Source organism: Terrapene carolina, unplaced genomic scaffold (assembly GCF_002925995.2).
Source record: "Terrapene carolina triunguis isolate 2854851 unplaced genomic scaffold, T_m_triunguis-2.0 Scaffold231, whole genome shotgun sequence".
NCBI classification, from domain to species: Eukaryota; Metazoa; Chordata; order Testudines; family Emydidae; genus Terrapene; species Terrapene triunguis.
In genome coordinates, this window is record NW_020664582.1 from 19,446,777 (window position 1) to 19,463,141 (window position 16,365).

The 16,365-nt window shown below is 50.0% G+C and overlaps 1 protein-coding gene across 3 annotated transcripts in view; it reads left to right on the top strand.

Moving 5' to 3' along the window:
- Window positions 1–16,365, top strand: part of SMG6 (SMG6 nonsense mediated mRNA decay factor) — a 150,369-nt gene that overhangs the window by 9,031 nt on the left and 124,973 nt on the right. For all 3 annotated transcript variants that reach the window (XM_024194364.3, XM_024194362.3, XM_024194363.3), the window contains exons 4-8: window positions 786–896; window positions 2,778–2,884; window positions 4,344–4,422; window positions 6,034–6,144; window positions 8,115–8,327. In XM_024194364.3, the coding sequence (XP_024050132.2) occupies window positions 786–896; window positions 2,778–2,884; window positions 4,344–4,422; window positions 6,034–6,144; window positions 8,115–8,327 (621 nt within the window). The remainder of the gene's footprint in view (window positions 1–785; window positions 897–2,777; window positions 2,885–4,343; window positions 4,423–6,033; window positions 6,145–8,114; window positions 8,328–16,365) is intronic.

Sequence of the window (16,365 nt, forward strand, 5' to 3'; positions counted from 1 at the left end):
CTGCCAGCTACCCCTCGTGGAGCCCTGCCCGGCCATGGGGAAAGGCTGTGGTGGCTTTTTGCTGCTGAAGCCTGTCCCTGCAGACTGAAAAGTCTCCAGCAGCACGGAAAGGCTCTGGCAGGGGTGAGTTGCTGCAGTCTTTTCCCACTGTCTCCCCTCTTCCAGAGCGTTTCACTGACTCATGTAGCTACACACTGTGGTGTGAACTCAGCCTGCGTTTCACTGTGGCATGGTGCGTAGTGTAGACGTAGCTTAGAGGTGTGATTTTAAATTGATGTAGTTAAACTAGTGCAACAGCTGTGTGGACCCTCTTGTTTATTATGGTTTAAACCAGACTTGATTTGTTTTGGCTTAAGTCAGTTAGGAATTAGTTTAAAATAAACTAAAATAAGCCTAGTTTAAACTGAACTAAATAAGGGCATTCACAGACTTTTCTACTAATTTAATTAAATTGGTTTAAATCACACCTTTAATTAAACCACTGCACCTTTCTGCTGGAGACAAGGCCTTTGTTTCCCTACCCTATACAGTGAGATAATACTGATCTGCCTCCCAAAGATGTCATTGTTATATGCTTTTAGATCCCTGGATGACAGATCCTAGAAGAAGGTAATTTTCTTTTTTTTTTTTAAGAAACAAATCCCCAGGGAGTGGGCTCTCTTCTGCCTTCCACCCAGCAGTGCTGGCTGTGAGCGAGCTGGCCTCTCCCAGCTGTGGCTGGCAGACCTTGCTTTTGTGCTCACGATCACTGAGGGACATCCTGTTTGTCTGCTTGTTTGTTGCAGGGCACTATTTTCTTTGACAATTTGCTTCAGAAGCTGCAGGTGTCATACCAGTTCAAACTGGAGGATTATATGGATGGGATGGCCATTCGCAGCAAGCCCTTGCGGAAGATGGTAAGTAGGCTTTCCTTCCAGGACATGGTGTCTCCCATGAGAGCTCTGAGCCCTCTCTGATGAAATATCTATCATGGCATCCTCAGGAGGTGGGGAGCTCTTTATGCCGATGACAGCATGTTCTCAGAAATATTTGCTCAGTTGGTCTGATAACCCAGAGTTAAACAGCTCCAGTGTGTTTATTGGTCCCATTTCTTTGCAAAGGAGAAGAATTTTGCCCTGCCCCAGCATTCAGACCAGGGCTGGGAGAGGGAGCAGGTGTTAGAAAGAACCATGACCAGTGCCTCGTTTATTGAACATCCTCTTTGTATCTCTGTTGAGGCCAGGTCAGCGATGGGAGACAGAAGGGCAGTGCCGCTTCTGTGCGACCTAGTAGCAGGTCAGCCCTGGGCAGTGGAGCAGGAGCGGGGTCACCTAGCAAGCTCCGTTTCCTAGTGGGGAGCTGTCCACATCACAACTATCCCCTGATAGGCAGTCTCAGCAGAGAGCCCAAGGCCTGAATGAGCCACGGAGCCTGCACAGGGCAGGGGTAGGGCATATTTTGGGGAGGGGAGCTTGTGCAGCAACAGTACATGTGCCATGAGAAAATAAGTCTTTCTTACAGCACCTTTCACAAGAACTCTGTCACGGAGTGTGGGGGGACACAAAGCCCTGGACCCCCGGCTTCCTGCGATTCACCATGACTCTCAGCCAGCCAGTAAAGCAGAAGGTTTATTTAGACGACAGGAACACAGTCCAAGACAGGTCTTGCAGGCACAGACAACAGGATCCCCCCCAATTAGGTGCATCTTGGGGTCCCAGGGCACCACAGCCTCCTTGGGGGGTCAGAGCCCCGTCTGCCTCCCAGCCATTCCACCAGCCAGCTCTGAAACTCTCCCTCCAGCGTCTCCTCCCCCAGCCTTTGTTCAGTTTCCCGGGCAAAGGTGTCACCTGGCCTCTAACCCCTTCCTGGGTTCTCACATTACATGCTCAGGTATCCTCCCTCGGCCAGTCTCCCATCCCCCAAATGCAGACCATCCTAGCCACACTCCCCTGCCTTCCCAACCAACACTCCCCACTCAGCATTCAAAGACCACATTAAGAACAGTCCCAGTTCGTCACAAACTCCAGCTAAACAGCAACCCCTGTCTCCCTGGCGGCGCGTGGAGTCCTTGCGTGCTGCACGCCTCCAGATGAGCAATGGCCGCAGAGTTATAGACTCATAGACTTTAAAGTCAGACGGGACCATTATGGTCATCTAGTCTGACCTCCCGCATGATGCAGGCCACAAAAGCTGACCCACCCACTTTCCCTTAACTCAGCTGTTGAAGTCTCCAGATCGTGATTTAAAGACTTCAAGTCGCAGAGAATCCTCCAGCTTGCGACCCCTGCCCCATGCTGCGGAGGAAGGCGAAAAACCTCCAGGGCCTCTGCCAATCTTCCCTGGAGGAAAATTCCTTCCCGACCCCAAATATGGCGATCAGTAGAACGCCGAGCATACAGGCAAGATTCTCCAGCCGGACGCTCATTTTACCAGCGATGGCACGTTATTGCCTAATTGACTAAAATCATGTTATCCCATCAAACCATTCCCTACATAAACTTATCTAGCCTAATCTTGAAGCCAGAGAGGACTTTTGCCCCCACTGTTTCCCTCGGAAGGCTGTTCCAAAATTTCACTCCTCTGATGGTTGGAAACCTTCGTCTAATTTCAAGCCTAAACTTCCCCACGGCCAGTTTATATCCATTTGTTCTCGTGTCCACATTAGTACTGAGCTGAAATAATTCCTCTCCCTCCCTGGTATTTATCCCTCTGATATATTTAAGGAGAGCAATCATATCCCCCCTCAGCCTTCTTTTGGTTAGGCTAAACATAGCATGGATTGAACGTTTCTTTTCAAGGTGAAGTACGCGCTGATCAGTGCCCAGAGGTGTATGATTTGCCAAGGGGACATTTGCCGGTACAGGGAGCAAGCGAACGACACAGCAAACTATGGGAAAGCACGCAGGTAATGTACCCTCCCCCTCAACCCTAAGCAGAGCTATTACCGTACCTAGCTACAAGGGCATCACCTCATTTCACACCCAGTTATGCCTGTGGCCAATGCAGACCTTCCATGCTTCCCATTTAATTACTGTCCAACAAGATGAAAGGATGCAGGGGATGTTGGACGGACTAATCTGCCACCTAAGAAGCATGCTTGTTCGGCAGATGGATTCTGCCCCCTGTCAGGGAGTGTTAATGTGGAAGCTGTGCTGTGCTGGTCTCTGAAGTGATGGCGGTGCAGACTGTTGGGTCTGACAGTGTGGCTGGCTTGTTTTCTGCTGAACTCCTGCTGACTGCTTCTCACCAGTGGAGGTTCTCACATCCATGTGTTCTGGCTGCAGCACGACTTGGTGGCACCTGTTGGCTCTTGTCACTCTATTTTTACCTGTGATAAATGCCCTCTTCTGATCAGGGCTGTATGCAAGGCAAAGCCCAGCATGTAGGGCAGATAATGTGGCATTGGTAGTGAGGAGCAAAGAGAACAGAGCCCTAAAGCATAGCAGGGCTTTTCTGTAAGGGACAATGTGCAGAGCAGGGGAACTAGCTTAGCCACTGCAGCTTTCTGACTTTTTTGGAAACCTTCTGCCTGGTGTTCTTGTGGAACTCTTCTGTGTGGGGTGAGGGAGGGGAATAGGAGGCTCACCCCCATCTGACCAGTCCTGTCCCTGGGACAGAGGCATGTGGAATAGACTGGTGTACACTGATGTGCAGATACATCCACTAAGGAATGTAAAATAAAGGGCAAACTACCATTCCAATCAGGTCCTTTCCTCCGGGGTAGCTTTACCATCACAAAAGGATTCAAAACAATGCAAAACACGTGGTCCCAGCCAGCAGAGTCCGTTTCAGCTTCCACTGAGTAGCCTTACGTGGTTCCCTCCAGGGATAGCACAGTGGTTTGAGCATTGGCCTGCTAAACCCAGGGTTGTGAGTTCAATCCTTGAGGGGGCCATTTAGGGATCTGGGGCAAAAATCTATCTGGGGATTGGTCCTTCTTTGAGCAGGGGGTTGGGCTAGATGACCTCCTGAGGTCCCTTCTAACCCTGATATTCTATGATTCTATGATTCCTGCTGGGTGCCCTGGGAGATACTTCCCTCATCTTCTTCAGAGTGAGCGAGGAGCATTCCTTGTCCTCATCTGCAGCAGGCAGTCACACGACACTTCGTCTGCTGGTCCCTCTCCATCGTGTGCCCGTCTGGAGATTACAACTCTCAAAGGGACTTAACAGGGCTGTAGCAGATGTGCTGGCTGCGCATGCGCTCACAGGCCCTTGCCACTTGGGCAGAGAGCCTGCCCTCCTTGGATGTGCCGGTGATGAAAGGGGCCCCAAATGAAGGGAAGGATTCTCTGTGTTGTTGTTAATGGTCTGGTTCTCTGCACTGTCTTGCCAGTCACCTGCTGTGTCTCTCTCTCCACTCAGTTGGTATCTGAAGGCTCAGCACATTGCCCCCAAAAATGGCCGTCCATACAATCAGTTGGCTCTGCTGGCTATCTACACGGTAAGAGCCTCTCTGTGCATGTGGGACCAGATGCGGTGTGGCCTCTTGGGTGACAGAGGATGTCCTTCCTGGGGAGGTGGCTGTGTGTGGGGGAGCGCCTGTAGCATGCTTGTCACCAAATGATGGGGCCGTGCTATGAATGATGAGGGCACCGTAGGTAAAAGGGACATGTAGTCAGATATGGGCAGCAGGAGCTCTAATCCTTGGCCTGTCTGCAGCTCTTGGGCCTGGGGTAGTTACAGCTCAGTTGCATGCTGTGTTTTGAGAGTTTATAGTGTAGTCTGAATTTGGTGCCCATAGTTCTAACCAAAGGAACCTTTCTAGCCACATGTGCCACATTTCTGTACCCTGCAAGGGTCTGCTAGAGTTTAGTGTGTGAAAGTGGCTGGCAGGCTACCCTTTGTCCTGCCTGATCCCACCCCTGAGGACCCAGTCCCTGTCCTAGTGAGCTCACATTCTAAACAGTCCTGTCCTGAACCAGCTGGCTGTGGGCTGGGGAAAGACACAGGGCAGTGTGTTCATTGGGGACGTTAGCAGGCAGGTTTTTAGGGCTGCAGTTGGGGTAGGTTTCACCAGCGAGGTGGTTCTGCTGTCTGGCTTGTTAATCCTTCTGGGAAGAGAGAGGCTTTTGGAAAGGGTGTATTTGATGGCAATCAGTGGAAGTGTCAGGCCAGAGTGGAGGGATCAGTGACCAAACATCTGCTGAAATGCATGAGCTCTGAAAGATGCCATGTTAAAACAGAATAACTGAAAATCGCTTCCTCTGTCACCCAGAGCAGGGTTCAGAGATGTGTTTCCCTGACAACTGCTGATGGACCACCCTGACTCGGAGCAGCGTGCGGAGCCACTGAGTTCTGTGCTGTGGGTGTCTGTGTGGCTGTCAATTTTCAGGAGAAACTCTAAATCCCGAGTGGGTCTTGGCGGGTACAAAGCCTTTTGGTAATGACCTGCACAAATAGCCCTGGTCCCCGCTGCAGCAGAGGAGATGCTGACTGGAAGGATAGTCCAGTAGTTATGGCATTAGCCTGGGGCTTGGAGTCTTGGGTTCAGCTCCCAGCACCACCTCAGAGTTTCTGTGTGACCCTGGGCAAGTCCTTTAGTCTCTCTGGGCCTTGGTTTGTAAGATGGGTAGAAGAGCATTTCCTTACCTCACAGGGATGTGAAGAGGATTGCGAGGTGCTTAGATACAATGGGAATGGGGGGAAAGCAAATCCCATAGACAGACAGACTTGCAGTGTGATGGACAGTGTGAGGTTGGGACTTTGTCGATACTCTCTACGGTCACCAACTAAACTGGCCCATTTCAGTGCCAGGTTCACTGGGCCTGTGGGCTTTGGTCTGATGTTTTACCTACACTCCCCAAGGTGCATGGAGGCTTGGACTTGGTGCTGGTGGCTGCAGGTAAATGTGTTCTCCTGGGGAGAGTCCAAGGCCGCATGGCGTCTGGGATGTGCTTTGGAAGCAGGATATGGCTGCTCTGTTTTTAGCTGTGAATGACAATCTGCACTTGTGGGTGTGCCAGAAGGTACAGGGTGACGAGTGGCCTGGGGTTGGCCTCATACGGCATGCTCCAGAGTGACGTGGGATGTGTCTCTGGTTGTGTTTCTGCAGAGGAGGAAGCTGGATGCTGTGTACTATTACATGCGCAGCCTGGCTGCCAGCAACCCCATCCTCACAGCCAAGGAGAGCCTCATGAGCCTGTTTGAAGAGACAAAACGCAAGGTGAGTCTTGGTGCGGGGCTGCCTGATGCTGCAGGTGCTGCTGCTCCCTCCTTGATGGTGCCTCCTGCCATGTCCTGCAGGTTCTTCCTGACGAGTGCTAGGGGTGTATTGCTCTAGCCCTGGGACATGCTGAAGGTGCTTTCATGGATTGGTAACTGGTTAAAAGATAGGAAACAAAGGGTAGGTATAAATGGTCAGCTCTCAGAATGGAGAGAGGTAAATAGTGGTGTCCCCCAGGGGTCTGTACTGGGCCCAGTCCTATTCAACATATTCATAAATGATCTGGAAAAAGGGGTAAACAGAGAGGTGGGAAAATTTGCAGATGATACAAAATTACTAAAGATAGTTAAGACCCAGGCAGACTGTGAAGAGCTCCAAAGGGATCTCTCAAAACTGGGTGACTGGGCAACAAAATGGCAGATGAAATTTAATGTTGATAAATGCAAAGTAATGCACATTGGAAAGCATAATCCTAACTATACGTATAAAATGATGGGATCTAAATTAGCTGTTACCACTCAAGAAAGAGATCTTGGAGTCATTGTGGATAGTTCTCTGAAAACATCCACTCAATGTGCAGCGGCAGTCAAAAAAGCAAACAATGCTGGGAATAATTAAGAAAGGGATAGATAATAGGACAGAAAATATCATGTTGCCTCTATATAAACCCATGGTACGCCCACATCTTGAATACTGTGTGCAGATGTGGTGGCCCCCATCTCAAAAAATATATATTGGAAAAGGTTCAGAAAAAGGCAACAAAAATGATTAGGGGTATGGAACTGCTTCTGTATGAGAAGAGATTAATAAGACTGGGACTTTTCAGCTTGGAAAAGAGACAGCTAAGGGGAGATATGATTGAGGTCTATAAAATCATGACTGGTTTAGAGAAAGTAGATAAGAAAGTGTTGCTTCCTACTTCTCATAACGCAAGAACTAGGGGTCACCAAATTAAATTAATAGGCAGCAGGTTTAAAACAAATAAAAGGAAGTATTTCTTCACACAATGCACAGTCAACCTGTGGAACTCCTTGCCAGAGGATGTTGCGAAGGCCAAGACCATAACAGAGTTCAAAAAAGAACTAGATAAGTTCATGGAGGATAGGTCCATCAATGGCTGTTAGCCTGGATGGGCAGGGAAGGGGTCCCTAGCCTCTGTTTGCCAGAAGCTGGGAATGAGCGACGGGGGATGGATCACTTGGTGATTGCCTGTTCTGTTCATTCCCTCTGGGGCACCTGGCACTGGCCACTGTCGGAAGACAGGATACTGGGCTGGATGGACCTTTGCTCTGACCCAGTCTGGCCGTTCATATGTTCTTATGATTGGTGGGGGGTTGGCAAATGGCTCTTGGGTATGGATTTGGCTCTTGCAAAGGGTGGAAAGGAGACTCAGCTGCCAAAGTGAAGCTTCTTTTCCCGTTTCTCTCCAAAGAGCGGTGAGTGGTTTAAGAGATCCCTGATAAGCTCTGGAGCTTTTTCATCTCTGGGCGACTGGTTAAAGGGCATCTTAGCTAAGCAATGACTGAAAGTTGCTCCAGTTCCTAGTGAGACAGGGATCCACCTCATTTCAGTCACCACCGTACTACTTGGCGTGCTAGTCGGTGGGTTTATCAAATAAGTCAAGAGTTCAGGTGGGCCAGGGAGACTGAGCTCCCCTCCTCTCCTCTCCTCTCCTGAGAGGTGGACGCTCCAGATCAGAGGTGTGACAGGTTGGCAGTGCACAGCTCGTGCTGCGTAGGTGTTTTGTGGCTAGATAAAGTCTTTCAAACTCCTGGGCACTCAACCGAGCATCTTTCACCAGTGCTGAGGTTACTAAACACCAGCAGCCAAACAACAGAGCTGCTGTGCTTTGCAAGCTGGGGGAACTGCTGGCTTCTGACAGATTCTTTTCCCGGTAAATGAAATGACAACTTACTTTTCCTGAGCCATGATCCCAGAGGTTTCTGAATCTGTGTGTCTTGTCTGCACAGGCTGAGCAGATGGAACAAAAGCAGCATCAGGTGCTGGAACTGAGCCCCAGCCGATGGGGGAAGGGCAAGAAGTCCACATTCCGACAAGTTGGAGACGACGCCACTCGGCTGGAGATCTGGATTCATCCCTCCCACCCCCGCTGCTCCCATGGCCATGAATCTGGCAAGGAGTCTGAGCAGGACAACGGGCTTGGGAACCTCAGCCCCAGTGATGTGAGTTCTGTGGAATACTGCTGTTGTCTTTGGTGTCATATGTTTGGAATGCAATTGAATGACACTGCATCTAGTTTGCTTTCTTGTTGCTAAATTTCCAGTGTTTTGGCTTCTCCTATGCCAGCAGTGCCCTGGTCAGGCTAAGGAGCTGGTGACCTTGTACTTCTTGTGTTTAAGGCATGTTGTTATCACCTATTCTTTGGTAACGTGGTCATGTTGCTGTTCGTGGAATTGTAAAGAGACAGATGGAAGAGGCAGCAAAAAGATTCCACTGAGGGGCTTTAATTTAGGTGACACAAAGAGATGGGAAATGGGGAGGTCGGCAGTTAGGAGCTGTGGATTGCTGGTGATCCTCCAGCCTTTGGGACTTTTCCTGGAAATGGGACATTTTTCCCTAGAGCCACCTGGTCGGAGTCGTGCTCAGGGAGGGTGAAAGGCAGAGATTTAACTTCTATTGTAGGTGTAGTATGTGTGTTGTTTATTGTGCTGGAAGCCAGATACTTTCCTTTCCTCTTGCAAGGGAAAGACTAAACCAAAGGCATCTCTCACAGGTCCCATCTCTGTCCCTAGCAAGGGTGAGTCTGAACGAACTCTGTGAGTCAGATATGGCCCATGAATTTGTAAGCTGAACAAGCCAATTGTTAGGAGGACACCTGCTTGGAGCTTTGTCTTTCTCTAGGAATGCAGACATGTTCTTGGCATATCTTGCATGCAGGAGACCTTGCATAAGAGCTCTGAGCAGCCTCTCCGGAGACAGCTGCAAGGGGATACCTGACTAGGGGTGGGAGACATGCTCTTCACACAGGGCAGGGCCAAGACCTCCACAAAGATCGTTTCGTTGTTAGAACTGGTTTGTTGTCTTCAGCTGCACTAAGCGTACTGTAGCCTTGATCTGCTTATGGCGTTGCTACGCCCCTTCTGAAATGCAGCTCGCTGGCAATGTCAGCACAGATTGGGGGCCTGTTTTTCTTCTTAGACTCGGATTGATGCATGTGCTTGAAACACAAGGCCTGGGAATGGCTTTTCCCACCGGCCTGTGTTCTCTGTTGCTGCCAGAGATACAGAAGGGAAAGTGAGGAGAGCTAAGAAGGCAAGAACATCTTACACCAGGATCAGTGCATGAAGTTCTTCTATTTTTACTCCTTCATTCTTTCCTCTGTTGTCATCCTCATTCGTGTTTTCCCTATGCCCCGGCTCTTTCCGCTAGCATAGTGACTACAAGGAGGTTGAGGAGTGCTCTGTCTTGCCACTATGTGGTGCTGTTTCTCCTCCTAATGAGGTTGTGCCAAGCACAGAGGAGAGTCAATGCTGACCTAAGAGAACATCAGCCCTTGATCACATGAAGCAGGAACACAAGTTCACTGGAGGGGCGGGGAGACAACTGCTGTCCTAGGGGAACATGTGCCAGGATTTTGGATGCTCTTTTATAGACTAATCTAAACTGTTTCGTTGTCTCCTGTGTTGCCTTCCCCACCAGCTTTAGCACTAGGCAAGGTTGGAGCTAAGCAGTGCTCTCTCCTCTGTCCTGACTCTGGTGTGCTGGGACCATGCGTACATGCGGCACCTACTTCACCACATGCTCCCAATCTGGGGAAGCGGTATTTAATTTCTGGACAAGAGCAGGCGAGGGAGAGGGGAAAGTCCCCTCACTCAAGGATTGAGTGTAATACTGTAAAATAGCTGTTATATTATATAAGGCCCAGGGAATTGAGGAAGAGATTTCTCGTCTAGGTGCTACTTCAAATCCAGTCAAGGCAGTGGTGACTGAAAATGGTTATCCTGAGTCTGTTCCCTGGGATCTTGATGTCTGCATCATAAAGCCACCACTGTTGGACCCTGGTTGGCGTGCTCAGCAGAGAGGCCACATACTGAGTGTTTGTTCTCTGGACAGGAAACGCATGCTAGCACTGACGTGTGTTCTGTATGTTATTGAGCAGGGGACTCTGCTCAGCTTCGCACTCCCTCCGTGCGTGCCTTGGGCCAGTCACTTCCCTCTCTGTGCCTTCTTTTCCCATTCTGTAGAATGGGGATAATGACACCAGCCTCGGGGGGGGGGGGGGCTGGCCATCGGGTTAGTAAAGCCCTTTGGCTGAGACCGTGAGATGAAAAAGGCTGGAGAAGGACAAATTACTAGGCTGATTATCATTACCACCAAGAAGATTGAAGTGCAGTCCTGTAATTTGCCTGTAGCGCTGTAAAAACGGCTAGTTAGAGGTTTGGTGCGGTTTCTTCTGCCACTGTTCACCACATCACATCTTCCAGGGGGCAGCAGAGCTCAGCAAATGCAACCCTCTTCCTCGAGGTATCCTGGCTCTGGCCCCTTTCTCTGTTGGCCTGGAGCCTGCATGCTGAGGGCATCCTGTTGCCTTGGGCTATGTCGCAGAGGGCTAATGCCGGTCCTGGGTTATAATGCTGCCGTCTTTTGGGGCTTAGCTCTCCTTGTCTGTCTTTCTCCAGCTGCACTGAAGTCTCTTGGAAATGTGTAGCATTGACACTCTAGCCTGTGCTGGGCTGGTGCACTGGCCTCCTGATGGTTGGATTGCCATGTGCATGTTCCTACGCAGGGAAGCAAGAAAGTGTCTGAGCCAATGACCAGCTCCATTGTTTTTTAGCTTTTTTACAGCTGAGTAGTGCAAAGTGAGTCCAAGAGCTGGGTCCCTGCTTCCTGGCTGCCACTGGCTGCAATTGCCTTGTGCCTGTATCTAGGTTTGAAATGGGATACTTAGAGGGTGCAGCTTGGTGAGCACACTGTGAGCCAGTGGAGCAAACCGTCCAAGTTCTCTCAATTCCTTGAGAAAGTGTTAATGTTACTCAGAGTCAGAGATTTTAATCACCCCTGTCAGGAAGTGCAGAGTTAAGGTTCCCACAGTGGCCTTGCCTTTTGGTTATGCATCGCAGTAGACTGTTCCTCACATCATCATGCAACATGCTCCATAGGTGCAACTAAGGTTAGAGCAGAGAGGCGTTGTAATAATTAAATAATACCTTGTCCTCCTCTGTGGAGGTCTGAGTGCTTTACAACCAGTAATGAATTAACCCTTCTATACCCTTTCTGAGGTAGGACAGTATCGTACCGCTATGGAAAGTTTAGGCCATACAGAGAGCCTGTGACAAAGCTAAGACCAGAATCCAGTCTCCTGATTCCCTGTCCTGTGATCTAGCCACAAGACTTTTCTGTCCCCTGAACAATACTAGTTATTTCTTGACTAATGTGTCCCTTGCCAGTATTGTCGGCCCTTGTAATGACAGGCCCTTTTGCAGTAGCACATCGATGCAATGGGGCAAAGCTGCAGTTACAGTGGGACTAGTAGAACTGCAGTTCAAAGCTCATTGCAAGCAGCTCTTCGCACAAGCCTTCCTCCTCAGTAGCAGCAACTGAAAGAACAAATCAGCCTCGTTTCTGCAAACAAGCAATAGAATGCCACCAGCAGCTGCATAAAGGAATGAGGAGAGCAGATGCCTTCTTACAGACGAAATGTAGTGGGGTTCTGACCTTTCTATTCAGTGCCAAGATACTAAGGTAATGGGCACGTTGGACATACCTATGGAAGATCTTCATTTTTGGTGATTAATATCTCAGTCTTAACACTGCATTAGCATAGCTCGTTGTGCATAGTATCCTTGATTTTGCTGTTAATTCTCTAAATGACTGTGGTGGGTGTGAGTGCTAGTGGTGAGAGTGGGAAGGGTGTGTGACAGAGCTGGGTGAGGTGGCGAGGGTAGCTGACGGAGCATGAACTGCGCCGAGTGTCAGATCTGTAGGCGATACCTCTCTGTGCAGTGCCCTCACAGTCACCTACAATTGGCTGGAGATGGGCTCTGGGCCCTTCTAGCCCCCGACCTTTCCCCAAGTATCCCTTGTACTGTGCTTGATTGGAAAATCTGCTCGTCGTTAGGTGATCAGGGAAATGCTGGTCTGAAGCTGGAAGTGGTGCTTTATGAAAATGCAAGGTCACCTCTTTGTCCTTGCAAGGCAGTTGAGATCAGATGGGTTGTCCCTGCACACCCCCCCCCCCCCCCCGGTCTGGGTTCTTCTGGCTCATGGAGCTTGCCAGACCATGCTTGTCTCTCTATGGCTCTCTTCATGGCTGGGTACAAGTTGTTTCTGTTTGTGTCAGGACATCTTTGACCATTTTCATCTTCCCTCATTCACCAGCTCTTCCTTTCTGAATGATTCTCTTCTACCCACTGCTTGTCTAATCATCCCATCACCATGGTGTCTAGACACCAGATGCATCCCTGTAACCATAATAGTAATCAAAGGTGGGAGGAGGCACTTCCTGTGACTCTGTCTGTCTGTCCAGGAGCACTGATGAGTCCTGTAGGTTGCCTGGGCTGCATGCTGCTTTCATCGTAGGGCAGATGTCCTCAGCAGAGAGCAAGGTCACTTTCCTAGTCAGCCCCTCTGTGTTTCACATCCGTTTTCCCTGGGTTCTATTTGCTGTTTCTTCTCCATGTGCTTGTTCCTCATGGGTGCTGGGTCACTTAGGTGACTGTGCTGACTGGGGCGGCAGGGGAATGGCTGGTTTCCTCATCTGTTTAATTCCAGCCTAAAGTCTGTTCCGAGTCTGGGCTTCTGTGGCTGGTGATGAGATTTCATAGAGATGTAGAATAAAATCTCCTCTCAGCCTAGCTGAATAGCTTTGCAGTATTCCTCTGTCCTGGATCACTCTGTTTCACTCTCACCCAGCGTGACTCAGCTGCTCTCGCCTGTGTATCAATCCCACCCATCCAATCCACGCTCACACTGGGATTGCCCTGCTCTCTCTGGGAGCATTGTGTGTTTCTGAGGTGCTTGGCACCGTAGTAGCAAAGAATACATCTTTGCACTTATAGCTATACCACAGAGAAATACTCCCTTGCCTAGTGAAGTCGTGTGTGAAGGGAGCTGCTGTTACATCTGCAGCGTTTCCTGTAGCTCTTTTCCTCTACATATAATTAGAAATAAGCGACAGACAAAAGTTGAAATGGCGTGTTATTAAAATCCTATACCTGCCCCTTCGCAGGGGGAGAGCTCCAGTAGGAAAACGCATCTTTTCTGACACTTCGTCAGACTAATGGGAACTTGTCTCCTCAGTCATAGTGCTCATGCTAGTGTGACTGTACCACCTGCACAGTTCCCAGAGGCTAAAGAACAGTTAAAGGGGAGGCCTGAGGTTCCCAAGCCGCTAAAGAGAATTGTTAAATCACGGTGTTTTGGACAGAGGGGAAAGTAAAGTAGGTTGAGCTTTGGGGTGGCAGGAGGAGGGCAGCCCAGACAGCCGAGTTCAAAATGGAGCTAGCTGGGTGGCCCAGGGTTTTGGGGTCAGCACAAAGACAGGAGTTAAAGGAGGGGGCTATACTGCGACTGTGCAGAAGTAGTAGAGGCGGACGCTCTCAGGAGCAGAATGACGTGACTGAGAATTAACGACGCCATAAGCACAATCTTCCCAGCTTTCTGATGCTGCTTCCATAGGATGTTGGAGAGAGTCTGGGCCACTGAGAGCGCCCTGGCATCTAGCTTAGGCTTCAAGCTATTCGTACATTTTCCTGTTCCGTGCAGGCTATGATGAGAGTCAGCCTGCTCTGGTTTTACAAGAGCCTGCCTGCGGAAGAATAATACCTGCTGGCAGAAGTGCAAGGCTCCTTGTTTTACTGCCTCCTGGGGTCGGGTGGGGAGCCTAGGCAAAGAGTGACCCTTTTGTTCGGGGAGCTGAGATCTGGAGAGTAACTTGAGGCAGACATGGCTTCTATTTCCAGTGTAAACAGTGCAATCGGGAATTGAGGCACAAACGCTTTGGTGCAGCAGGCTCTGTGAATTCTCCGCCTACTGTTCTCTTGGAGCACAGCTCTATGAAAGGTTAGAGGGCACCCAGTATGTATGCGCTGGGAAACCGACAGGGCTGCACTCACCATTTGAGTGAATGCCCCAGAAACCGTTAGCTCAGGACTAATGCCTTTTAATCCTTATAGGATGTTCACCCGCCGCCGTGTGCTCCATCTCTACCCAAAATCACTGTGAGTGGTGGGCAGGTCACCAGTTAATCCAGCCAAGCCCCAGGCACTTATCTAATAGCCTGACAGCCATGGACCCTCGTGTTCATGCTGTACACTGAGGTGCTCCAGAGAGGTGGAATGTTTGTCCTCCAGTGTGGGGGGCTCCTGGTTCTTTGACAGTGCATGAGCCAGTGCTGGCTCATACTCCCCACAGCTCAGCACCAGGGCCAGCTGAGCACAGGGCCTTGTAGCAGGCACTAGAACGTTGGAGTGAGAAGGGAGCCTCTGGTGGCTCAGGAAATCTGTCTCCTTTGCACGTTGGCTATGGATGTTTCCAGCCAGGGTGACTCCTGGCTGGGCTGGTTGTCCAAGTATTGCTAGATGGATAATGAGCTCCCTAATGTCGGACTTGGGAGCCCTGCTGTCGCCCGTGCATTGTGTTCTGCTTTGGCAGGAAAATAAAAGTAATTGCTCCCTGTCCTCCTTACTGCATTACCTTGAATTGTATCAGCTGCTTTGTTGCATTATGCTCCAGAAGTGCTGCTCCCATGAGGAAGGGAAGAGAAGAGATTTCTGGGGAGAGGATGCTAGGTGCTAGCAGGCGGCCAAAGGCCAGCTTCCCAAAGCTTTTCCTCTCCCCTCCCCGCTATGCCCTGGCAAGCTTTTTGAATTCTCGCCCTCACTAGAGACCTGCTTCCTGATTTCTCTCCTCTCCCACCCCAAGCAGAGTCCTGTCTCCACCCCCACAGGCTTGCAGGAAGCTGTTGGGTTTTGGTTACTCACTTGTGGAGGTCAGGTCAAGGTCTGGGGTTTTTTCCTTTGTGTTTAGGAAACGGTTTACAAATTATGTGTCAAGAGCTGGGGAGCAGGCCTAGTGCAAGTGGCGTGTGAAGGGGCTTCTCAACCTGTTACTTGCTGGACTTGAGTTAGTTCTCTTCTCTGTCTCCCCACTGTAATTTTTCTCTTGGTTGGCAGTGTGAGCACCTCTGAGTGCATCCCCCAGCCTGCAAACTCTCTGCCTCCTAACGTGACCTCGGTCACCAAACCACCCTGGGCTTTATTTTTACTCGAGCCGTTTTGTTTCGAGCTGTGATCTTGGTTTCTTTCCTCTAACAGAGAGAGGCCTTCTCTCGGGAGGAAGCAGAGTGTGCCAGGCTGCAGTTGAGGCTGGTTAAACACTAAAACCACATTCCTAGCCTCTCTGGGCTTGAGACGTGACATAAGCCATGCAGCTAGCACTGGCTTCTGCTCCCTCTAGCCTGCCAGTTACACACCCTCCCAGGCTTGCACGGAACTCCCTTTTTTAGTTATGCTTTTTGTTTGAAAATATTTGTAGAGCCCTCCTCTCCTGTCTCAGTGGCACTAGAGATCCCCAAGAATCAACGCCGTTTCCCCAGCTCTGGGCTCTTGAGCTCTTCCATGGGCCTTCCCCAATGTGCTGCTGAGACCTGTCACAGCTCACCAGGCCCGATTACCAATAGATCCTGTGCGTGCATGTCAAGTGGAACCCACATGTTGCTTTCCAACTCACTTGACCTTTTGTCATTACCCAGAAAGTATGGGCTTAGTTACCAGTAAGAATTTCCAGAAGTTGGTATCGATTTTTCAGACCATGTTGGTGAATGTATTTTTTTTTTTTTTAAATGTGAGGACCAAGGTAGGGACTAACACAGCTTGACGGGGAGAGATTGTGTGACGTGCTTTCCTTCCAGCCATGGACATCTGATGCTAGTGGGTATCTGGAACATTACGGTGCCTTGGAAGGGTGCTTACATCCCCTGTGCTCAGAAAGGCTTGAACGAGTAGAGAAGGTTCTAACGAGCTTGCTAGATTTACAAGCAAATGCTGTCTTCCTGAAAGCCCCTTTCCCTGTGACTCACTCTGTCTTCATTTCTTTCCCATCATTGCTGAGTAGCCAGGGATTTGTGTGTGGCCAAAGCCCCCTCCTCGTTCTAACCAGCCACCTCCTGCTGCTACACGAATCCATCCTTCCGAAGTGAATGTGCTGGTCTGGGCTCTGGAGTGGGGCATTGCTGAGGATGGAAGGAGGGAGTTTGCGGTT